The 25,975-nt window shown below is 37.6% G+C and overlaps 2 protein-coding genes across 3 annotated transcripts in view; one reads left to right on the forward strand and one right to left on the reverse strand.

Moving 5' to 3' along the window:
* Positions 1 to 25,975, forward strand: part of AFF4 (ALF transcription elongation factor 4) — an 84,515-nt gene that overhangs the window by 37,794 nt on the left and 20,746 nt on the right. For both annotated transcript variants that reach the window (XM_080672397.1, XM_080672398.1), the window contains 6 exons: positions 16,923 to 16,959; positions 18,783 to 18,831; positions 21,323 to 21,377; positions 22,023 to 22,060; positions 22,172 to 22,334; positions 23,034 to 23,951. In XM_080672397.1, the coding sequence (XP_080528523.1) occupies positions 16,923 to 16,959; positions 18,783 to 18,831; positions 21,323 to 21,377; positions 22,023 to 22,060; positions 22,172 to 22,334; positions 23,034 to 23,951 (1,260 nt within the window). The remainder of the gene's footprint in view (positions 1 to 16,922; positions 16,960 to 18,782; positions 18,832 to 21,322; positions 21,378 to 22,022; positions 22,061 to 22,171; positions 22,335 to 23,033; positions 23,952 to 25,975) is intronic.
* LOC308250567 (putative ribosomal protein eS26-like) lies at positions 14,833 to 15,336 on the reverse strand (the record flags this gene model as incomplete). The annotated part of the gene is made up of 2 exons (XM_080673270.1): positions 14,833 to 14,974; positions 15,236 to 15,336. 2 exons carry the CDS (start codon positions 15,334 to 15,336, stop codon positions 14,833 to 14,835), a joined length of 243 nt encoding a protein of 80 aa, XP_080529396.1.

The following is a 25,975-nucleotide window of genomic DNA, read 5'->3' on the forward strand; positions in this document are numbered from 1 at the left end:
AGGGACTGAGCCTGCAACCCGGCCATGTGCCCTTGACCGGAATTGAACCCGGGACCCTTCAGTCCACAGACTGATGCTCTCTCCACTGAGTAAGACTGGCTAGGGCCAGTCTTTTACTTTTTAAATCAACTTTTACATAAAAATTTGCACATGTATTTAATATACAGTTTGAGTTTTGATAGGTGTATGCACCTTTGTAACCACCACCCTAATCAAGAATTAGCCTAGCTTGTGTGACTCAGTGGTTGAACATAGACTCATGAACCGGGAGGTCCCAGTTTGATTCTGGTTGGGGCACATGCCTGGGTTTTGGGCTCCATCCTCAGTGGGGTCTTCCAGGTGGCAACCAATCGATGATTCTCTCTCATCACTGAAGTTTTATCTCCTCTTTTTCTTCCTTCATCTCTGAAATTGATAAAAGTATATTTAACAAAAATAATTAGAACATTTCCATCACCCCCAAAGTTCCCTCATGTCCCTTTGCAGTCCACCTCACTCCTATAACTGGCCCCACACAATTGATGATTTGTTTTATGTAATTATAGATAAGTTTTGCCGTTTTCTAGAATTTCATATAAATGGAATCCATTCATTGTTTACTTATTTTGTATATAGGGTTACTTACTTTTGTTCAGCATATACTTTTGGAATGCTTCCATGCTCTTGAATATATCAGTGATTTGTTCCTTTTTATTTTTGACTTCCTTTTATTTCTGTTGTATGAAAATACTAAAACTTATCCATTCACTTCTTGGTAAACAATTGAATATTTTCCAGATTTGGGCTATTAAGAATTAAGTATACTAGTAAACATTCATTTATAGATCTTTGTATGGCTAAATATTGGGTCATATGTTGATTGCATGTTAAATTAATACTAAACTGAAAACTATTTTCAAAAGTGATTGTATCACACTCCTATTTTCCCCCACATCCATCCCCCAGCAGTGTATGGTAGTTTTTGTTCTCCATCCTTGCCTACATTTGGTATTGGCAGTCTGTTTAGTTTTAACCATTTTACTGTACATGTAGAGATATCTTTTTTTTGTTTTAATTTGTATTACCCTGATGACGAATGGTGTTGAACTTCTTTTCGTGAGTGAATTAACATTCTTTCTTTTTTTTTTAAGTGTCAGTTCAAATCATTTGTCTTTTATGTGTGTGGTGGTGGTGGTGGCAAGGTTAGAGGTGTTTGTAGTTTTTTTTTTCTTATAATGTCTTTGGTTTTGGTATCATGGTAGTACTGGCTTCCCAAAAGGAGCAAGAAAGTACTCCCTTATCTTTACTTAAATAGATTTTGGAATTTTATTAATTCTTCCTTGAATGTTTAATATAGTTTAACAGTACACTATCTAGACCTGGAGAGTTCTTTATTGGAAGTTTGCAAATTACAAATTCAATTTTTTAATTAGATATAAAACTATTCAGATTTTTTTCCTTATGTGAGTTTTGGTAATTTTATTTTATCTAAGTAGTCAAATTTATTGACATAGATTTATTTATAACTAGGGGCCCAGTGCACAAATTCGTGCACCTTGAAAGGAACTGTGGGCCTTGAGGCTGTGGTGGGCACAGGGGTAGGTCTCAGCTTATACTCCACACCCCTGCCCGTCACCTCCCACTGCGGTCCCCGGCCCCCTGTCTGCCAGCAGCCCCGCTCCCGCACGCTGACAGTGCCGTGCCGCTCCACTTGTACCCACTGACAGTGCAGAGCAATTGGGGTCAGCGCCAACAGCGGGTGCAAGCAGGGCCAGTGCCCTCAGCGGGTGTGAGCAGCAGCTGCTGCCCCTCAGGAGCAGGGGGAAGTGGAGAAGCCCTCAGGGGCAATTGGAGTGGCAGCCGCTGCTCGCACCCACTGACATTGCCGAGCAATTGGGACCAGCGCCAGTCGCTGGCAGTGGGTGTGAGCAGCGGCTCCGGCGCCAGCTGCAGGTGCAAGCGGGGCAGGCACCGCAGCAGGTGGAAGCGCCAGGTGGGACTGTGGTGCGTGGGAGCAAAGAATTTTCACTAACCACCAGAGGTTTGCCCTGATGACAGCAACTGGCGCCAAACCTTGGTCTGGTGCCCCCGCCCACATGCTCCACCATCCCCCCACGGCCAATGCCCGCCATGTTCCGTGCGTGCCCCCTAGTGGTCAGCGCACGTCATAGCCACTGGTTGTTCGGTTGTTCTGCCATTCAGTCTATTTGCATATTAGGGTTTTATATATATAGATAGATGTGTACTTATTCTTTAAGTGTCTATGGCAGCCGTGGGCAAACTATGGCCCGCGGGCTGGATCCGGCCCGTTCGGCTGTTCTGTCCGGCCCACAGAGCCGAAAGAGCGGAGGGTTCTCTTGCTCTCCCCTCCGCTCCTTTACTTTGAATTTATATTAGTTCACACAAACACTCCATCCATGCTTTTGTTCCGGCCCTCCGGTCCAGTTTAAGAACCCATTGTGGCCCTCGAGTCAAAAAGTTTGCCCACCCCTGGACTCTATGGGATCTGTAGTGAAGTCCTTTTCTCCCCTGATATTAGTGATTTGTATTTTCTCCCTTTCTGTTTTCTTTGATCATTCTAGCTAGAGGTTTATCAGTTTTATCAATCATTTCCAAGAATCATCTTAGGTTCTGTCAGTTTTCTATTTCTTTCATTTTGCTTTTATGGTGATTCTTCCTACTTATAATGGGTTTTATTTGCTTTTCTTTTAACTTTTTTTTTTTTAAGAGGACTTTTTTTGGTAAATCACAGAGGTAAAAAAAGTAATTTCTAGGAGAAATAGGCTTGGAAAATGAGTTATGGAGGTAAAAGGGCCCTTAGTGCTTGGGAGTGAGTAAGCTAATGGTAACACGCCTGGGAGAGGGTGAAGAAGGGTGTAAGAGAGCTCACTGGGTCCTCCTCCTAAAGGTTTTAAGTTTGGAGATTTTATAGGAAGTCCCAAGGGAAGATCTTAATAGACTATTCAGCAGCTTTCCAGTGTGAACTTACAGGGTTGTGGTCTCCACTGATTGGTTGGCTGCCACCAGGTCACGAGGTAATTAATTATTCAAAGTAGCTGGTCCTAACAGTTAGCAGTGGCTGGTTTTGTTGCTTATCTGGGCCTGGAGCTAAAATACAACAGTGATGAAACCATCTGAGTCACTCTAAGAACAATCCAAGTAGAGACACCATTATGTTATGTGCAGAGCTACAGGAACCGGTGGGGTCAGACCAAACCTGGGTTCAGCAACCTTGGTACTTGAGTTCTGACTAGGAAAGAGTTCAGAGCCAAGACCCAAACTGTAAGAGAACATTTGTTTGGTAAATCGCCGAGGTAGAAGATGTAATTTCTAGAAGAAATGGGCTTAGGAGACGAATTATGGAAGTAAAGGCAGGGCCCTTGGAGTTTGAGAGTGAGGAAGGTAATGGTAACATGCCTGGGGGGGCGGGGGAAGGGCATGCTCCAGGAGGGAGAGCCACTTCTAACTTCTTAAGGTGGAAACTTAGATCATAAATTGTAAACATTTCTTGTTTTAAGTATTTAAAACTACCAATTTTCCTTTAAGCCCTGCTTTAGTTGTATCTCACAAATTATGATATATTATGTTTTAATTATTCAGTGCAGAATATTTCCTGTGTGACTTTTCTGATCCATGGGTTATTCAGAAATATGTGATTTTATTTTCAAATATTTAAGGATTTTCCAGATATCATTTTGTTCATTGATTTCTAATTTACTTACATTCTTTTCAGACAGTGTGTGCTGTATAATTTCAGTCCTTTTAAATTTAAATGTTTATGGCCTATTATATGATCTCTCTTGGTGACTGTTTCATGTGCACTAGATACAATATGGTTATATATATCAGTTAGATAAAGTTGGTTGCGAGTGAAGTAATATATATTTAACTACTGTCTACTCTTTCAATTACTGAAAGGAGAGTGTTGACATCTTCATCAGTATTTGCTGATCTGTTTCCTCTTTCCATTTTGTCTGTTTTTAGTTCATGTATTTTGCAGCTTTGTTAATTAGTACATAACATTTAGAATTGCTGTGTCTTTCTGATGAATTGATCCCTTTTTTACATTATGAAATGTCCCTCTTTATATCTGGTATTAATGCTTGTTTCAAAGTCAACTTTGATATTCATATACTTAGATACTACAGCTTTCTTTATTCTATCTCTTGTGTTATTTAATAGCTATGCCTCTTTTAATTTGTAAAATTCAGCTTGAGTTTATTAGAAGATTTGAATATAAGTCCATAATTATAGTTAATACCTACTTTTTCTTTTTTTTGAGGATAACAGTTTTATTGAGATGTAATATACATGCCATTTAGTTCATCCATCCTATATAATAAAAGGCTAATATGTAAATCAACCAAACAGCAGAACAACCAGTCACTATGAAGTGCACTGACCACCAGGGGGCTCAATGCAGGAGCTGCCCCCCTGGTAGTCAGTGTGCTCCCACAGCGGGAGCACTGCTCAGCCAGAAGCCAGGCTCATGGCTGGCGAGCACAGTGGCGGTGGTGGGAGCCTCTCCCGCCTCGGCAGCAGTGCTAAGGATGTTTGACTGACGGACATCCCCTGAGGGCTCCCGGACTGCGAGAGGACTCAGGACTGGTTGAGGGACACCCCCCCCCCCAGTGCATGAATTTCATGCATCGAGCCTCTAGTTTAAATATATTTTTATTGGTTTCAGAGAGGAAGGGAGAGGGAGAGATAAAAACATCAATGATGAGAATCATTGATCGCCTGCCTCCTGCACACCCCCTACTGGGGATCAAGCCTGCAATCTGGGCATGTGCCCTAACCCAGAATCAAAAAGTGACCTTCTGATTCATAGGTTGATGCTCAACAACTGAGCCACTGCAGCGGGACAGTTCATCCATTTAAAATGTACTATTCACTGGTTTTTAGTATATTCAGAGTTGTGTAACCATCAAGACAATTACTTCAGAACATTTTCATCACCCCAAAAAGAAACCCTGCTAAAGGGAGTTAGCAGTTACCCTTCTATATCCTCCAACCATTCCTCATCCCCCCAACCCTAGGCAGCCGCTAATCTTAAATTATAGTTCAATAGATTCATCTATTCTGGGTATTTTATGTAAATGAAATCATACAATATATAGTCTTGTGACTGGATCTTTCACTGCGCATGATGTTTTCAAGGTTCATGTATGTTATAGCATGAATCAGTACTTCATTCTTTTTATGGCTGAATATATATATATTTTTTAAATATATTTTATTGATTTGTTAGAGGAAGGAAGAGGGATAGAGAGTTAGAAACATCGATGGGAGAGAAACATCGATCAGCTTCCTCTTGCACACCTCCCACTGGGGATGTGCCCGCAACCAAGGTACATGCCCTTGACCGGAATCGAACCTGGGACCCTTCAGTCCGCAGGCCGACGCTCTATCCACTGAGCCAAACCGGTCAGGGCGTGGCTGAATATATTTTATTGTATGGATATATCATATTTTGTTTAACTGTTCAATTGATTGACATTTGGGTTATTTTCAGTTTTTTGCTATTAAGGCAAATGCTGCTGTAAATATTTGTGTAAACATATGTTTTTAATTCCCTTGTTTATATACCCAGGAGTGGAAATGCTAGGTCATATGGTAACTCTGTGTTTAATATATGCGGAACTGTCTGGTAATTTTCCAAAGTGGCTGGTCCATTTTACATAACCCACCAGCTGTTGATGAGAGTTTGAATTTCTCCACATCCTGGCTAGCTAGCTTGTTACTATCTTTCTTTTTGATTATAGCTATTTTAGTAGGTGTGACTTGGTATGTCACTGTGGTTTTGATATTTCTCTAATGGTTAATGATGCTGAGAATCTTTTCATGGCCTTATTGCCCTTTGTATATATTATTTGGAGATGTATCCAGATATTTTGCTGATTTTTAAATTGGGTTGTCTTTTTATTATTAAGTTGTAGGAGTTCTTTATATACGTATTTATTTAATTTTTTTCTTTATATATTTTAGAGTGCGTTCCCTTATCATATGTATGATTTGCAGAATTTTTCTCCCATGCTTTGGGATATATTTACACCTATTTTCTTCTAAGAGTTTTATAGTTTTAAATCTTACATTTAGGTCTTTGATCCATTTTAAGTTAATTTTTGTGTTTAGTGTCAGGGGTCCAACTACATTCTTTTACATGGGTCCATCCAGTTGTCTCTCCACCATTTGTTAAAAAGACTATTCTTTCCCCACTGAATTACCTTGACACCCTTGTGGATAATCAGTTGACCATAATGTAAGTGTGTTTTGTAGACTCTTAATTTTGTTTCATTGATCTGTTTGTCTATCTTTATGCCAATACTATTGCCTTGATTACTACATCTTTGTAGTAAGATTGAAATCAGAAAGTGTGAGCCTTCCAGAACTGTTTTGTGTGATTGCTCTAGGGTTTACCATATCACAATTACTTTTAATGGAATACCCTAGGCTGCATTACCCACAATTACTTTTCAGTAATGCATCATTTCACATATAGCTTAATGCCTTACAACAGTATAACTTCAATTTCCTCCTTTTATTACCTGTGCTTTTATCATACATGCTACTTAATTATATGTCATAAACCCCACAATACATTATTTCCTATTTAAAAAAAATATTTTTATTTTCCTTTTTTATTTTTCAATTGTAGTTTATATTCAGTATTATTTTATATTAGTTTTAGATGTACATCATAGTGGTTAGACAATCAGACACTTTACAAAGTGATCCCCGATATTTCATATGCCCATCTACGTAGTTATTACAGTATTATTGACTGTATTCCCTATGCTGTACTTTACATCCTCATGACTGTTTTGTAACTACCATATTGTACTTCAAGTCTTTCAATGTATTTGTCTTTCAATGTCTGACTTATTTCACTTAGCATAATGCCCTCTGGGTCCATCCATGCTCTCACAAATGGTAAGATTTCATTCTTTCTTATGCCTGAGTAATATTCCATTGTTATATATGTACCACAGCTTTTATATCCACTTATCTATTGATGGGCACTTGGGTTGCTTTCATATCTTGGCTGTAAATAAAACTGTAGTGAACATAGGGGTACATATATTCTTTCCAGTTAGTGTTTTGGTTTCTTCAGATATATACCCAGAAGTGGAATTGCTGGGTCATAAGACAGTCCCATTTAAAAAAATTTTTAGGAATTTTTTTGATACTATTTCTCATAGTGGCTGTATGAATCTGCATTCCCACCAACAGTGCATGAGGGTTCCCTTTTCTCCACATTCTTACCAACACCTGTTCTTTGTTGAATTATTGATTCCTGGTCGGGGCACATGCCCAGGTTCCGGCTTGATCCCCAGTAGGGGGCATGCAAGAGGCAGCCGATAGATGATTCTCTGTCATGGATGTTTCTGTGTATCCCTCTCCTTCCTCTCTCTTGAAAATCAATAAAACTTATTTTTTTAAAAAGAATGAATTTTGAAGTTTGTTGGATGTTTTGTTGAATCTATTGATGTAAAAGGATTTTCCCATTTTTTAAAAATATATTTTTATTAATTTCAGAGAGGAAGGAAGAGGGAGAGAGAGATAGAAACATTAATGATGAGAGAAAATCATTGATTGGCTGCCTCCTGCACGCTCCCCACTGGGGATCCAGCCCGCAACTTGGGCATGTGCCCTTCACCGAAATCGAATCTGGGACCCTTTAGTCCACAGGTCAACGCTCTATCCACTGAGCCAAACCAGCTAGGGGAGGATTTTCCCATTTTTGATCTGTAACATGTGAGCTACCTCAGTTTATTTAAAAATTTTAAATCAATATTACATTTCTGGTTAAAAAACTTCACTCTGCCTTATGTAGTTTTAAATTTGATTTTCAAAAACTTTTTTAAAAAGATTTTTTCTATCTATATTCCTGAGGGATATTGGTCTGTAATTTGTTGTAGTCTGTGCCTGGTTTTGGTATCAGAGTAATTCTGACCTGATAGAGTGAGTTGGGACGTAACTTTCTCCTCAATTTTCTGGAAGTTTGCATAAAATTGATATTATTTCTTCCTTAAACATTTATTAAAATTCACCAGTGAAACCCTCTGGCTGTTGAGCTTTCTTTGTAGGACAGTTTTTGAGTAAAAATGACGTTTATTTGATAGATGTAGAGCTAGTCATGAAATCTACTTCTCCTTGAATGTGCTTTGGTAGTTTGTGTCTTTCAAGGAATTTGTCCATTTTATCTACTGATTGTCAAAGATATCAAATTTATTGGTGTAGATTTTTATAATATTCCCTTATACTTTTTATATTTCTTATTCTGGTTATTTGTAATTTATTTCTTCTCTCTTTTTCCTCTGGCCAGGAATTTGTCAGTTTTATAGATCTTTAAAAACTTTAATTTTTTATCTCCATTGTTTTTCTCTTTTATTGCATTGATTTCCACTCTGATCTTGATCACCTTTTTCTTTTGTTTTCTTTTGGTTCAGTGTGCTCTATTTAAAAAAAATTCTTAAAGCAGAAACTAATGTCATTGATTTAAGCTCTTTGTCACTTTCTAATATACACTTTCAGTGTTATAATTTTTTTCCTAAATAATGTTTTATCTGCAACTCACAAAGTTTAGTATGTGTTGTGTTATTTCTGGCATGTGAGGTATTCCAAGAGTTTAGGTCTTCTCAATATGGAAAAGTTGATAGAATTACTCACATTCATTTGCTCTTAGCTGTGGCATATTGCAATTTTAAGTGTGGCTTGGTTAAGATTATTTACAAAGTATATTAACTGGTCTTAATTTGACAATCTTCACTAATGCACGTGTGGCTTAAAAATACCTATAGTGAAACTACTGAGTGAAAATAACACTAAAATGCATTTTTGAGCAAACAAGAAAATGGCAGTGTTTTTATTTTCTTTCTCCTACTATGAACTTTTTATCTGCATGGTACAAAGCAGAAACAAGTATGCCATAAACAGACCTACATTATCAATAATAGTTTGAATATGCATTTATATCTTTAACCTGGCTTTTTGTGTATAATGTCCTTTGAAATTATGTAATGAAATTATGCAAGCATCACAATTTATACTCAGTGATATTTTGAGTTATGTGATAATTCAGTTCCATTCTTAATCATACATCAAAATATAGTAACATTTTATTAAAACCTCTTTTGAGGTTGCCCTCAATGTTCTATACCTTTGTCCAAAAATTTGGTCTTTCTGCTTCTGTGAAAATGACTGAAATCATGTTCGGAGAGAAAACAGAACATACTAAAATGCATTTCTTTGTCAGGAAACTTACTGAAACAAGCTTAAAAAGCAGAGCTGAAGCTTCAGGACACATATATTGAAATAAATTATGCAGTATACAGTTAGCTGTAATGGATGGCAATACAGGTGCTTATGGTAGTCTCTTTATGATATTTGTTAGATTCTTTTTCAGTTATAAAATATTTGAAGAGCCAGGTACTTTTTTGTGCACCACTCAAGGAAAGATAAAACAGAAAAATAGCCCGGCCAGCATGGCTTAGAGATTTAGCATCCACCTATGAACCAGGAGGTCACTGTTCATTGCTGGTCTTGGCACATGCTCAGGTTGCAGGATTGATCCCCAGTAGGGGCCGTGCAAGTGGCAGCTGGTCAATGATTTTCTCTCATCATTAATGTTTCTATCTCTCTCTCTCTCCTTTCCTCTCTGAAATCAATATGTATGTGTGTGTGTGTGTCAGAAAAACAAATCCTAAAATATAATTTATTTTCCTTACTCGCCACTCCTGTCTCATTTTTTCATGGAGAATCTATGTGACATTCCTGAATATCTTTTAGAAGAGGAAGAAGTTCACTGGTTATTTTTTACCCTAGTTATCTCACTTAAAAATGAGTCTCTCTCTCTCTCTCTCTCTCTCTCTCTCTCTCTCTCTCTCTCTCTCTCTCCCTCCCTCCCTCCCTCCCTCCCTCCCTCCCCCCTTCTCTCCCTCTCTCCCCCTACTCTTTTTACCCCCTTCTTTCTCCTCTTTCCCTCACACACAAGTCCCAAATATGCTAAATCTTTTTTTTTTTAATATATTTTATTGATTTTTAACAGAGAGGAAGAGAGAGGGATAGAGAGCTAGAAACATCGATGAGAGAGAGACATCGATCAGCTGCCTCCTGCACGCCCCCCACTGGGGATGTGCCCGCAACCCAGGTACATGCCCTTGACCGGAATCGAACCCGGGACCCTTGAGTCCGCAGGCCGACGCTCTATCCACTGAGCCAAACCGGTTTCGGCTAAATCTTTTCATAACATTTTTAAAAAATAATAACTTAAACCCTCCAGTCCTTTCACGGTAGAGATATTTTTAAAAATATATTTTATTGATTTTTTTACAGAGAGGAAGGGGGAGGGATAGAGAGTTCGAAACATCAGATGAGAGAGAAACATCAATCAGCTGCCTCCTGCACACCCCCTACTGGGGATGTGCCTGCAGCCAAGGTACATGCTCTTGACTAGAATCGAACCTGGGACCCTTCAGTCCACAGGCCGACACTCTATCCACTGAGCCAAACTGGTTAGGACAGAGATGATGTTTTAACAGTGAATGTCATCCTCCTATCTAATAAAAGAGTACTATGCAAATTGACCGTCACACCAACACACAAGATGGTCACCCCCATGTGGACACAAGATGCCCGCCACAAGATGGCCTGCAGGGGAGGGCAGTTGTGGGCAATCAGGCCAGCAGAGGAGGGCAGTTGGGGGTGACCAGGCTGGTAGAGGAGGGCATTTGGGGGAGACCAGGCCTTCAGGGGAGGGCAGTTGGGGGGAACCCAGGCCTGCAGGGGAGGGCAGTTGCGGGGGACCAGGCCTGCAGGGGAGGGTGGTTGGGGGGACCAGGCCTGCAGGGGAGGACAGTTTGGGGGAACCCAGGCCTGCAGGGGAGGGCAGTTGCGGGGGACCAGGCCTGCAGGAGAGGGCAGTTAGGTGTGACCTGGCTGGCGGGGGAGGGCAGTTAGGGGTGATCAGGCTGGCAGGGGAGGGAAGTTAGGGGCAATCGGGCTGGCAGGGGAGCAGTTAGGTGTCAATCAGGCTGGCAGGGGGATGGATAGGGGATGATCAGGCTGGCAGGCAAAAGCAGTTAGGGGCAATCAGGCAGGCAGGCTGGGATCGGGCCTAAACGGGCAGTCGGACATCCCTCAAGGAGTCCCAGATTGGAGAGGGTGCAGGCTGGGCTGAGGGACACACAAACACACCACCGTGCACGAATTTTGTGCACCGGGCTTCTAGTTAATGTATATTTTTATTGTTGACAAAAACTATGATGACTTTATATGTGCAAACTTTTAAGACTTGGAAACATAATTTTCTAATTTCAGTGGATTTTGAACCTATTTGCTAAAAATATTAAAATGGAATCTTTTTATTTTCTCTAAAAACATTTATATCAGTGAACATTGGTAATCTACTAGCTTAATTTCAATAGAAACTTTTGTATAATTAAGGTATAGGATTGAAATTTGGTATCATGTCTTAGTAAGTATAGCAATTATTTTATTTTACTTTTGCAATTCTTTTATTTGTGTAGCAGTGTCTTTGCAATATCCAATAAAGCCAAACATCAAAATAAGCCATTTAAAAATATGCTTATTAGAGTTACATTGATTAATAAAATTATATAGGTTTCAAGTGTGGGTTTCTAAAATACATCATTGTATTGTGTGTTCACCACCCAAAGTCAGGTCTCCTTTCATCACCATTTATCCACCTTTTATCCTCTTCTACCTTCCTACCTACCTCCACCCCCTCCCCATAAGCCACTGTTAGTGTTACACCTTTGAAGCACTACTTTGTGTAAGAAAAGTATTATTGCCATTAGTAAGTATAATTTTAACCTAAAATAATATTTATTCTTTTTTTTCTGAGCCCTTTAAAATTTCAATATTTTGGTTATATTTGTCAGAAAATTAATAATAAATAAAATATAAAGTTGATCCTTATATGAGGATTTTTTTCAATCTGCCTGTTAAGTGGACCCATGTAGTTCAAACCCATGTTATTCAAGGACCAACTGTACATATTTTGGAGATAAAAATGCAAAAAATTGCTTAGTGATGGGGCGTGCATGATCAAAAAAGCTTGGTTGTAATCATCTGCTTGAACCACTGGAGTAATCTCCTAATATCTTTACTTCCATTCTAGTTTTTCCAAAGCTATTCTCCACTTCTTAATAGCAAGACTGATCTTCACAGCATGCATTTGTCATTGTATAATTCTTCTGCTTATTAGAAAACTGCACACACACAAATCTTTAATATGATCTGTAAAATCTACAAGCTTTATAATCCAGCTTCTCAGGTCTTGAGTCTCATTTCTCACCACTCTTCCTTGTGAACTAATCCTGTGTTTGTATTCGCCCTTCCTTATACTTATCACAGTTTCCAATTTACCTTTATTTTCATGAGTAGTTGCAAAGATAGTCATTGACATTATTCAGATGGGTGTTAAGCTCCATGAGGACAAGGCCCTTGTTTGTTTGTTGTTGTTTTTTTTATATTTTACTGATTTTTTACAGAGAGGAAAGGAGAGGTTTAAAGAGTTAGAAACATCGATGAGAGAGAAACATCGATTCAGCTGCCTCTTGCACACTCCCTACTGGGGATGTACCCGCAACTAAGGTACATGCCCTTGACCTGAATCGAACCTGGGACCCTTCAGTCCGCAGGCCGACGCTCTATCCACTGAGCCAAACCGGGTAGGGCCCTTGTTTGTTTTTGCTTATCATTCTATTTTTCCAGTACTTAGATGTGAGTGAATGCCATGCCAAAGAGTTTGTGTTTCATCCATTTAGAGCAGGGGTGGGGAACATCCTGCCTGCAGGCCATATAAGGCCCACAAAATCATTTGATCTGGCCCTGCCAAGGCATTAGGGGTGAGTTAAGTAATTGTTTGACCAAATATAGCAGGCTAATATTTAAGTTGATAATTTAGTATAGCCTGCAGATGACGTTATACTAGTAAATATCCAAATGGCCCTTGGCAAAGAATAGATTCCTCACCCCTGCATTAGAGGCTGTATGAAAAATAGAAGAGCCTTGGCTGAGTAGATCCGGTGGAACCTCATCCCAATGTGCCAGGGTTGCGAGTTCTATCCCTGGTCACGGCAGGTGCAGGAATCCACCAGTGAATACATGAATGGGTGGAGCAACAGGTTCTCCCTCCCTACCCTTTTTCCCCCCCTCCTCCCTCCCTTCCTCCTTCTCTCTGCCCCTTACATCAATTTTTTAAAAAAAGGAAAAATAGGAGAGTATGATGTCACATACTAAGACTTGAACTTTAGAAAGGTTAGCTAGAGGCTATAGTTGAGTGAAGAAGAAGAAAGACTGGAGTCAGGTAGATCCATTAGGTAGCCATTGTAGATGAGGACCTGAATGAAATCTTTGCAAGGAGAGGAGATAGTGTTACATTTAGTAGATGTTTTGAATATAGAATCCAGTAGTACTTGGTGACTAACTAGCTATTGTGGGATGTGAGGGAAAGGAGTCAGAAATTACTTAAAAGCTTGGGCTATAAATTTTTAGACAACTTACCAGGTAAATTAGCAGTTCAAGGGAATGGAGGATTCTTTTCATTTTTTAAAATGTATTGTTGTTGATTTCAGAGAGGAAGTGAGAGGGAGAGATAGAAACATCAGTGGTAAGAAAGACTCATAGATCAGCTGCCACCTGCATGCACCTCACCAGAGCCAAGCCCACAACCTGGACTTGTACCCTAACTAGGAATCGAATTGAACTGTGACCTCCTGGTTCATAGGTTAACACTCAACCACTTAGCCACACTGGTTGGACAATTCTTTTCATTTTTTACACAGTTCACAGTAGTGACCTTCTGGACACTGCTTTATTTATAAGTTTTTATGATAACTTTATTGAGATATAATTCACATACCATGCAGTTCACCCATTTGAAGTATATAATTAAATGGTTTTGAGTATATTTATAGACATGTGCTACAACCATCACTACAATTTCAGAACATTTTCATCACCCAAAAAAGAAATTCTCTACTCTTTAGCTATTACCTCCTTTTCTTCTGTCCCCTGCCAGCCCTATACAAGCACTAATCTACTCTATCTCGAGATTTTCCTTTTCTGGACATTTCATGTAAATGGAATTATACCATATGTGGTCTTTTGCACCTGGATTCTTTCACCTAGCAAAATGTTTTCAAGGTTCTTCCAAGTTGTAGCATGTACCAGTACTTCATTCCTTTTTATGGCCAAATAATATTTTATTGTATAATATATATCACAGTTTGTATACATTCATCAGTTGAAGGACATCTGAGTTGTTTCAAACTTTTGGCTGTTATGAATAATGTTACTGTAAACATTTGGGTACAAGTTTTTGTGTGGTCATGTTTTCATTTTGCTTGCTTAAATGGTAACTCTATATTTAATCATTTAAGGAACTACCAGAATATTTCCCAAAGCAGCTAGCTACACCATTTTACATTTCCACTAGATTTTCAGTTTCTCCATATCCTTGACAACACTTCTTATCTGTCTTTGTGATTCTAGTCATCCTAGTGAGTGTGAAGTGGTATCTATTGCATTGTGGGTTTGTTTTGTATTTCTCCTGATGAAAAATGATATCAAACAACATCTTTTCATGTGCTTACTGGCCATCTGTATATCTTCCTTGGAGAAATATATAGTATATTTAGATCCTTTGCCCATTTTTCAATTCAGTTGTCTTTTTAAAAATATATATATATATAATTTCCATTTTATTTTTTTCCAGATAACTTTTCTTTTAGTCTTTAAGGGCTTAGCTCCTTACATAGGCCTTGGTGGAGGTCATGGGGCAGCATTTGCAATTTTAAATCGGTGTGGGGGTGTTTGGTTCTTCTAGGTTTCACGAGACTGATTCCTGACTACCTTGCTATGAATGGCACAATTCACACAGTAATGTAGTTTTACATACAGCTTGGGAAGCACATAGGCATCAAAGATACTCGCTTTGGAAATGTCCCTAACAGCTATGGCCTCTCTATATTTTGAATGATTAACTTCTTTTAAATTTAATTACTTTTTAAAATATATTTTTATTTGATTTCAGAGAGGAAGAGAGAGATAGCACATCAATGATAGAGAATCATTGATCAGCTGCTTCCTGCACACCCCACACTGGGGATCGAGCCCACAACTCGGGCATATGGCCTGACTGGGAATCAAACCGTGACCTCTTGGTTCATAGGTTGATTCTCAACCACTGAGTCAATCCTAAATGAATGAGGAACTTCGTAATGGCCTGGTCCTTAGGCATGTATCAGTGCAGTTAGTGCCATGAATAGGCTGCACATGCCTGTGGCTTTTTTTGGCATGACTATTGTTCCTTCTATTCTTGGTCATTTTGGAAGTGAGGACCCAAGAGAGTTAGATTATTTGTATTTTTACCATTGTGTGGTAAGAGCTCTTTATATATTGTAAATATCAGTCTCATCAGATAATATAATTTGCAAATATTTTCTCCCCATTCTGTGGGTTGTCTTGCACTTTGATAGTATCTTTTAAAGCACAAAAGTTCTTAATTTTGATGAAGTCTAATTTATCTGTTTGTTTTGTGTCTTGTGCTTTTGGTATCATATGTAAGAATTCTTTGCCAAATCTAAAGTCATTAAGATTTAAAGTTATCTTCTAAGAGTTTTATAGTTTTAGCGCTTAAATTTAGATCTTTGATTCAATTTTTTTTTTTTTAATATTATCTGAAGTAAGCATCCTACTTCATTCTTTTGCATATGACTGTTCAGTTGTCCCAGCACCATTTGTTGAAAAGATTCTTCTTTCACCATTAGGTGGTCTTGGTACCCTTCTTGAATATCAGTTGACCACAGATGTAGGTTTTTAACTTTTTTTAATAGCAAAACTATATTTTAGGTTTCATACAGTTTGGATTTTTCTTTCACAGATAATTATGCCATTAAAGGGAGATTGTGCTTATTTAATTTATTTTTTTAAAGCTATGTTTTTATTGATTTCAGAGAGAGGAAGGGAAGTGGAGAGAGAGATAGAAACATCAATGATAAGAAAGAATCATTGATCGGCTGCCTCCTACATGCCCCCTACTGGGGATCAAGCCCACAACCTATGTGCTCCAACCAGGAATTGAGCTGTGATCTCTTGGTTCATAGGTTGATGCTCAACCACCTAGCCACACCGGCTGGGCAATTGTGCTTATTTTAAATAGGCATTTAGGGATGTTTATGTGATTTCAGTACTATATGGTGTACTCCAGACTTAACCTAGAAAAATGGACAATTTACACATGTGAGACAGCTATTCTGATTGTAAAAGTTGAGTTTGGAAACTCGTGTTTCAATGATAGTGACATTTTGGCTTTCTTTTTACTGGTGCTTCCTGAGTACTGGGCACTGTGTGAGTATAGGGCATATAAATAAGTATATGACAGTTTCTTCAAGTTGCTAATTGTAAGATTCTGGAAGCAGAGAGGAAGGGAGTAAAATTACATGGGAATACCATGTAGGGTTTTTTTAGTCTGTAAAAGTAGTAATATTTTGAGATTGTATAGGTTGTACAGCTATTTTCACCCTAGTATACAGTTTTTGGCATTACCTTTTTAAAAAGAAAAAAATTAAACACTTTCTTAAGATAAAGAATCTTAAATTATTTGCTTTTCCAGGCCTCTAAATTAGGATATGAGTACTACGGATGCTGCTGAAAAGAAATGAATGATAAAGAAACACTATTAGGTTGCTTTTTGTATTAAGCTCTGGGAAAGTTCATTATTGACTACGAAATTGCTGAGGCTGATCAGATGGAATCATTAAATTCTTTTGTGTTTCTTTTATGTATTCTTGGGAACTCAACATACTTTTTCATTGAATTAGCTGGAATTGAATATTTTAATTTGAAGCATTTTTCACTAATAAAATTTTCCATATAATGTTACTATATAATTTATATCCCATTTATTATAGGAGACTCAGCAGTCCAACTTTGGCCCTGGAGAACAAAGTAAGTATTTCTTTTACTTTTTGTTTTCTTGAACTTTTCCTTGCTCATGGTCACAAGCATATATTGCTTTAATAATTTTTTGCATATCTTATCCCAATTTTGTCATCTGATGATTAGTAATGGGTTCAACTGATTCTTGATATGCTTAAAAAATGAATAATTATGGATCATTGGAGATAAAAACTTTTTATTATTAAGTACTTGAACTACAAAGTTCATGAATTCAATTTGATTGACATCTTATAAAACCAAGAGCCATTCTGTCTTTCCATCTTCTTCATGAAGATACTTGGTTCTATGATAGCAAAATTCCATGGGGTCACTGTGGCTTACAATGGCTCTTCTCCTATTTGTATTTTTATTTATTTATTTATTTTGTCTGGGAAGAAAGTCTGCTGCCTGCTACACAATCCCCCTCCACCTCCTCTCTCTTGGCCTCTCAGAGGAACTTGAGAGGAAGATAGCCTTAGGGAATTCAAGCATGGTCCCAAGATCTGATGGCTGGTGGTAAGGTTAGGGTAAGGTCAGGAACTGTAGCAAATGTCTAGGCTTCATTATATACTTCTGTAACAAAACTAAGATTCTCTTTGTTAAGAGCAATACCTTCTTAAGTAAGATAGATTTATTACTGGTAATAAGCTATTTTGGGAGCTAAAAATATGGAACTTTTGATACTTATTGTGTTACCTTTAGTGATCTTAAAGTCGAAACTAGAGGACTATCCCTTTTAATGTTAACAAAGTTTATATATCTATTTCTTACTTCAGCATTAAAGCTATAGTTATAGGAAAAAGGGACCCGACATTGTGAATATATAGAAAATAGAGGAGAGAATTTACATTTTCTCTCTTAAAACCTTTTAAGAATATCTCATTCTTAGTTCCACCCCCCCAACCCCCATTGTCTCTCCCCAAAGCTAACTATTGGCAAATGGGATCATAAGCTGCACCTACTCTTTATTACCTGTGTTGTTCACTTAATTTATTTTAGAGCTGTTTTTGTATCAGTATAAAGCTCTAGTTCATTCTTTTAGCATTAAAATTGTGTTTATATTGTATGAAAGTACCATAATTTAACTAGTCCCTTCTTGAGGGACATTTGTTTCCAGATTTTGCTGTTACAAACTATCCTATCTAATAAAAGAGTAATATGCAAATTAACCATCACTCCAACACACAAGATGGCTGCCCCCATGTGGACACAAGATGGCAGACAGGGGAGGGCAGTTGGGAGGGAACAGGCTGGCAGGGGAGCAGTTAGGCATCTATCAGGCTGTCAGGGGAGTGGTTAGGGGGTGACCAGGCTTCCAGGCAGAAGCGGTTAGGGGCAGTCAGGAAGGCAGGCAGGCGAGCAGTTGGGAGCCAGCAATCCTGGATTGTGAGAGGGGTCCTAGATTGGAGAGGGTGCAGACTGGGCTGAGGGCCCCCCCCCCCCGTGCACGAATTTCGTGCACTGGTTCTCTAGTACTATAATAAACATCCATGTGTGTGTTTATATTTATGTATTCCTCCAGATATACGTGTAAGGTAAATTTCTTTTATCATAATTGCTAAGTCAGTGGATATGTGCATTTAACATTATTGATTAGTTATTATCAGATTGTCCTCCAAAAGAATTGCATGAGTTTATAGTTCTACCAACAGCATATGAGCATGTCTATTTCCACTAGTATCTCATATTATTGGACTTTAAAGTGTTAAAATTTGATGAATGAAGAATTATATCTTGTCATTTTGACTTATATTTCCTTGAGGGTATTTTGATATTTTACAATCTAAATAGCTCTAGTTTAGTTGCTGATTTCTGCCTTCTTTTTATTCTAGAAAGATATAATCCTTCTTCTAAAACCTCAAATGGGCATCAGTCTAAATCGTAAGTTTATTGCTTAATAAGTTTAATGTTTGTCTTTTTTGCTAAATGTCTACATATGTAGTATCTGGATATTTAGAACAACACTTAGAAATATGTACTTAATCTTTTAAGGCAGGGGTTGGCATACTTTTATGTAAAGGGCCAGAGAGTGAAATATTTAGGCATTTAGGTTTTAAGGTCCAGATGGTCTCCATCTCAACTATTCAGCTCTGCCATCATAGCATGAAAGCTGCCATAAATCATGGGTGTCAATGAACGTAGTCCATGGCTGCATTCCATAAAACTTTCTTTATAAGTAGGTGGTGGTCTGAATTTGGTTTGTGGGCCATAATTTGCTTACCTCTGCTCTGAGATTACAGGTTTTATTTCCATCTCTTAGGGATGTGTGTATTTGTGCTGAGTGTGTGCTGATAATTTGTTTTTAATAAAGAAGACATTAAAAAAGAAAGGATTCTTCTCAGTAGGCCCTCCATTTAACCTCTAAATGTAGCATATTAAAACAACGTAGTTTGTATTGTTATTAAGTTTCCCTACTTTCATTTTGTAGGCAGAACCTGGAGAAAACATCAAAATTTAATAGGGTAGTATATTAGATGATAATAAATTCCAGAATTAACTCCTTCAATGGACACAGATAGTAGGGGGGTGAGGGCATGTGCTGGTGGGGGGGTGGGAGTGGCCGGAGAGAGGTCAATGGAGGGAAAAGGTGACTTATGTAGTACTTTGAACAATAAAGAATTTAAATTTAAAAAAAATAATGAACTCCTGAATTCCTGAGACCACAAGTCATTTGAGTGAATAAAAGAAAGTTCTAAAGAAACTGTGGCCAGAAATAGTGTCAGCTTTATGCCATAACCACAATCTATACTAATAATCTCAGCCTCTTCAGATGACCATAAATGAGACCTGAGTGAGAATGAAAATATATAAATGCAACAAGTCCCACTTCAGTGCTGGAGAATTCAAATTATATTCCTATTTATCATATTTTTTCATATGCAAAGAACTAATGGGGGCTTACCATATATGTGCATGTCACTTTGGTTACTGAGGGAAAAGCAAGCAGGACCTTGAGTAGTCTGGTAAAAGCTTTGACATATTCACATGTGAATAGGTTCATTGAGCTGCATTATTAAATCATAAAGGCTGAGGGAAATTCAAAGTAAGTTATTTGCTTACAGGAAATCAGTCATAGAAATGCACTAAGTTTTTGTCCAAAAGAAAACTTTTTTTCTGTCCCACTTAATTGGGCCAGCCTTAAAACACTTAATTCTATTATCATTTGGTTACTTTGTTTCTGTGTAATTTTTGTATGTGATAATCAGAATTTGGGGTCAGATTTAGAAACTCATGTTAAGCTGTGAGGGGAAAGTGTAAGTAGTTATTAGAGTAAAAAATTTTTCTCCCACTGATTGGAGACTATCATGAAATTTTAAGAAGAAAAGTAATCGAACTACTAGTAATGAGAAATTAAAACTTTTTCCAGTTGTAGTTCTCCCTAATCTTTGTATTATTTTTTCCTCTTCTGTAAAAAGACAAGGAGTTTTCTATGGTCTGTTACTCACATTTTAAATTTTTTTTAATATATTGATTTCAGAGAGGAAGAGAGAGGGAGAGAGAGATAGAAACATCAATGATGAGAATCATAGATCAGCTGCCTATTTCATGCCTCACACTGGGGATTGAGCCTGCAACCCAGGCATATGTGCCCTGACTGGGAATCAAACCGTGACCTGGTTCATAGGTCGAAGCTCAACCACTGAGCTATGGCAGCTGGGCTCAGTTTTTAATTTTAATTTTGATGTTATGGCCTTAAGAAAAATAATCTTTTTGTTTTCTAAATTTATTTGAATTTTGATCAAGGAAGATTTGGAACCTAGAGTTTATTTTTAACATATACATGGTCATTTTTATGGTATAGCCAAGTTTCTTACCCATAATCGTTACTTCTATACAGGGCACTCATCTTTCATAGTGAACTAGAACTTTGACTTTTGTGTTCTGGTTTACACAATTACCCAATTGTACAAATCTCTTTATAGAACATTAGGGACAATGAAAGAGAATTGCTGGCGCTTTTATCTTCCTTCATTTTAGTAGCTATATCTCTCTAGTGGACTGTTGGGTATGAATATGATAATTTGTTTTAATTAATGTGTGTATGCAATTAGAGAAAAATTAGAGATAACAAAAATGAGTATAAGAGTTTCTAGAAGGTGGCTTTTGTTTAATTAGAAAATAAAAATGAATATATTACTTACGGAAAAGTTGAAGTTTCTGAAATTTTAAATTACTTATTTCTCAATTGTTACTCTGAATATGAACAGAGTAACAGACAGAATAAGACTTACTGATTCTTTTCTTTGTTTTTCAATTGACTATTTGGCTACCACAGTGATTATTTGTAGAATTCTTAGTAGATATTTAATACTCTGGTATGCCATGATAAACTGTTCCAAAAATAATAACCCTTTCTGCCTTTTCCCTCTAGTATGTTAAAAGATGACTTAAAGCTAAGCAGCAGTGAAGACAGTGATGGGGAACAGGTGTGTCTACTACTACATGATTTTGCCAGTCTCATAGAGTATTTGTTTTCATTGTTTTTTTAAATAAGAATTATAATTGAAAATACATTTATGATCCAGTTATTTAAAATAAGTTAATTCCTGCTTTCCAACATTGGAATGTTATACTTTCCTGCTCTGTCTTTACACCTCCATTAAAATTCTTTTTTTTTTTTAATTCTCACTCAAGGACATATTTTCATTCATTTTAGAGAGAGAAACATCCATCCATTGCCTCCCCATACACTCCCCAACCTGGGATCGAACCTGAAACCTAGACATGTGCTCTGACCGGGAATCAAACCTGAAAACTTTTGGTGTGTGAAACCGTGTTCCAGCCAATGGAACCACCCGGCCAGGGCAAAAAATGGCTTTTTCTTAATACTTATCAGGGATCAGAATATACTTATGAAGCATGAGATGGTTGACAAGAACTATTAACAAAGCTTTTCCTCTTATCCTGGCAATTAGTTATTTTTAGCTTAAAACAGTATGTTCTGTTAAGTAAACATTGATGCATACATTAGAGAAACCAGTTTTTTAATGAAATGTTCAGATATTGTTCACACTAAGTAGATGGAGTGCTATTTTTTCATTAATGGATTTCTTCTCATGTTTTAATTTTAGGATTGTGACAAGACAATGCCAAGGAGTACACCAGGAAGGTAGGCATTCTTTTATTTCTTAAAATTGGTTGCCAGATTTGAATGTTTTCCTGTTGTCGTTGTAAAAAAGAAAAGAAACGTTTGGTCATTTATATGTTTTATCTCTTTTAGTAACTCTGAACCTTCACACCATAATAGTGAAGGAGCAGATAACTCCAGGGATGATTCTAGCAGCCACAGTGGATCTGAAAGCAGCTCTGGATCTGACTCAGAGAGTGAAAGTAGTTCCAGTGACAGTGAGGCAAATGAGCCATCTCAGAGTGCATCTCCTGAGGTGAGAGGGAGGCAGGGGTACCTTCCATAGGCCCTCTTAAGGCCCCTGGTGATGCCTGTTGAAACCTGACTCAAATATAAAAGGTGAAGGAAAGAAGGTTATATATTCTGACAAAAAGAAATTGAACTGTCTTGTAGGAAAACTTAGTACTTCAGTTTTCTTGTTATTTGAATAAACATTTGGTCTAGTTAGGAACTACTTGAGGTCATATTTCAGGTCATGAAAATATTGGATTTTTTTTGGTTTGGTCTTTATTTTTGTGTCTTCACATGTTAATTTATATTATGTAGTCATTGTAGATAAAAAGAGTCTTATAGTATAAAACTATACTATAGGTTGATAGTATAAGACTATCAACTGTAGGTTGATAAAATGTGATTTAAAATCTCTGTTGGTACCTACATCATTTGTTTACTTTCTGGTTATTATATGATCTTTTAAAATTTTGCATTTAAAGATGGATTCCTGATAGGAATACTTAGTATTTAAAGGGTATATATATAATTCAGCTTATATCTTCTCATTCAGGTGATTAGATGTGATAGTCAATATTCAGCCCTTTGCCTTGGTTCATTCAGAACTATGAAAAAACAAATAATCTTTGAGGCATTAGCCATAGTGTTTTTCCTCTTCCTGAAATTGTAAAGGAGGGAAAAGCTTCAGTATAGAAAAAAGCATACTTATTTCTCTGTTTTTCAGCCTGAACCACCACCAACAAACAAATGGCAACTTGATAACTGGTTGAATAAAGTGAACCCACATAAAGTGTCACCAGCTTCTTCTGTGGACAGTAACATCCCATCATCTCAAGGCTATAAAAAGGAAGGCCGAGAACAGGGCACTGGGAATAGCTACACTGACCCAGGTGGACCTAAAGAAACAAGTTCTGCTACTCCTGGACGAGATTCCAAAACTGCTCAAAAGGGATCTGAAAGTGGGCGTGGGCGGCAGAAGTCTCCTGCACAGAGTGACAGTACAACACAGAGGAGAACTGTAGGCAAAAAACAACCCAAAAAGACTGAGAAGACGGCTGCTGAAGAGCCCCGAGGAGGCTTGAAGATAGAAAGCGAAACCCCTGTAGACATGGCTACCAGCATGCCCTCCAGCAGACACAAAGCAGCCACCAAAGGCTCAAGGAAACCCAACATAAAAAAGGAGTCCAAATCTTCCCCTCGCCCTTCAGCAGAGAAAAAGAAATACAAGTCAACTAGTAAATCTTCCCAGAAATCAAGGGAAATCATAGAAACAGATACCTCATCCTCAGATTCAGATGAAAGCGAGAGCCTTCCTCCTTCCTCACAAACTCCTAAGTACCCTGAGAGTAATAGGACTCCCGTTAAACCCTCCTCAGTGGAGGAAGAAGATAGTTTTTTCCGTCAACGAATGTTCTCTCCTATGGAAGAGAAGGAACTTCTTTCACCCCTTAGTGAGCCTGATGATAGGTATCCACTTATTGTGAAGATTGACCTGAATCTCTTGACTAGAATACCAGGAAAGCCTTACAAAGAAACAGAGCCACCGAAGGGGGAAAAGAAGAATGTGCCAGAGAAGCACACAAGAGAGGCTCAGAAACAAGCCTCAGAAAAAGTTTCCAGTAAAGGCAAGAGGAAACATAAGGTTTGTAAAGAGTTTTGTTGTTGTTTTTGTTTTTCAACATCAGAATCTGAAATGCAGTGGAAATCTCAGCCAAAAATAACTAGTTGAGTCATAGCTATGAGAGAAATAGAGGTTAACCCAAGGCCCAGTTGAGGCTACAGATAGAACAGTCTTCTAAAGACCACTGTGCCTCTGCCTGTCTCCTTTTGTAAAGCAGCATAGTTTCTAATTAGGTCAGAAATGAACCAGTCCAGGGTGTGCTGGCCAGTGTAGAGGTGAGAGCGAAGCAGAGATTGCAAACTGGCCTTCACAGGGTCCTTCAAATTTTGGTTTGAAATGTCTTTAGTTGGGATATGTACTCTCCAGGTTGTCACACTTCTCTCTTAGACGCAGACCAAGTTGCATCTTTTAGATTACTAATTCCAACTAAAACATTGTCTTACCGATTTTGACACATCCTTAAGAATTTCACCAATCCACTGTACGTAACTCTGCCCAGCTCTTTTCCCTTTTCAAACACCCATATCTGCAAGTTCAGAACTAAAAACATCTGCTGGCACATAGCTCTCTAAATACTTCCAAGATAATTTGGATTTAGAAATGAAGCTTGGTGTATATATTTAAGGTCAGCTTTTTTTAGACCCAGGAAATGTGAAAACTCACAGTGTCTATGATTGGAGGATAATAGACATATAATGGGAAGAGTTGAACAACTTGCATATATAATGGAGGTTCTTTGAGAAAAACAGCCTAATCTTTTCAGTTCTCGTGAGGAATTTTTCAGTTCTAGTTAGGAATTTTTAGAGGAAAGCAAATTTCAATAATCTGTTTTGAAGAATAGTGTAATTTCCTGATACATAGATGTAAATATGGTTATAAAAGACTGAAAGCATGAACAGGTGAACAGATAGGTACCAGATGGTCTCAGAACAATACTCCAATCGCAGTTGACCTTGAGAATTTCATGTAGGAGGATAGGAAGAATACAGCATTTTCTTTTTTTTTTTCTTTTTTTCTGAATCCAACATTCTATTTTTAATTTTTTAATAGTTTATTTTATTTTATTGTTTAAAGTATTACAAATAGTAATACATATGTCTCCTTTTTTCCCCCCATTGACCTTCCCCTGGCCTCCCCTACCCCCCACATTTTCTTAAAATGAAGTGAGTTAGAGGTTTTTTCTCTCATTTCCTTAAAACCACAGTACTATGTGCATGATGAGATATATTTGGACAAATTAGAATAATACTTGTGTCTGCTTTTTTTTGTATCTTCATAAGTTGAAGATATTTTAAAATTTGAATTTCTAGAAAACTGGAATTTCAGTACTATAGCTAATGATTTCCGTTATTGTAGTGTAGGGAAGCTTTATTCAACTAGTAAGCTGTTTAAGGCTGCTGGCCTCAATAGTCCATAGCCTTGAATTGTTAGATATGATTATGGGATTTAATTCATGAAGTAAGAGCTTGTATATGATAGGCTCTACTTTTTAGAAAGCTAATATGTTGAATAAAAATATGGTCCTTTTATGCTTAACACATAATATATGTTCTTTATAAGATTTTCAAATGTTTAAAATATAGTAGAGAAAATGAAGGCCCTTTTTATTCCATATATATATATATATATATATATATATATATATACACATATATATATATATATATATATATATATATATGTTTTTATTGATTTGGGAGAGAGAGAAAGAGGGAGAGAAACATTGATCAGTTGCTTCCCATATGCATCCTGACTGGAGACTGAACCCAAAACCTGGGTATATGCCCAGACAAGGAATTGAATGAACTGGAAACCTTTTGGCGCATAGGAGGACACTCAGTCAACTGAGCCACATCAGCCTTTTTTACTCTTTTGCTTAAAACTATATTATTTACAAGAAAATATCCCCTTCCTCTAAAAGGAGTACCCCATATCTCCTCCCTTCCCTTAAATCTCACTTTTATATATTCCTCCCAAGTTTTCTATATCAATACTTGTAAGTCAGCCCTGGCCCTGTAGGGCTGTGGAGGAGGCAGCTGATCAAT

The sequence above is a fragment of the Plecotus auritus genome (genome assembly GCF_963455305.1).
Source record: "Plecotus auritus genome assembly, chromosome: 6".
In the NCBI taxonomy this organism is placed as follows: domain Eukaryota; kingdom Metazoa; phylum Chordata; class Mammalia; order Chiroptera; family Vespertilionidae; genus Plecotus; species Plecotus auritus.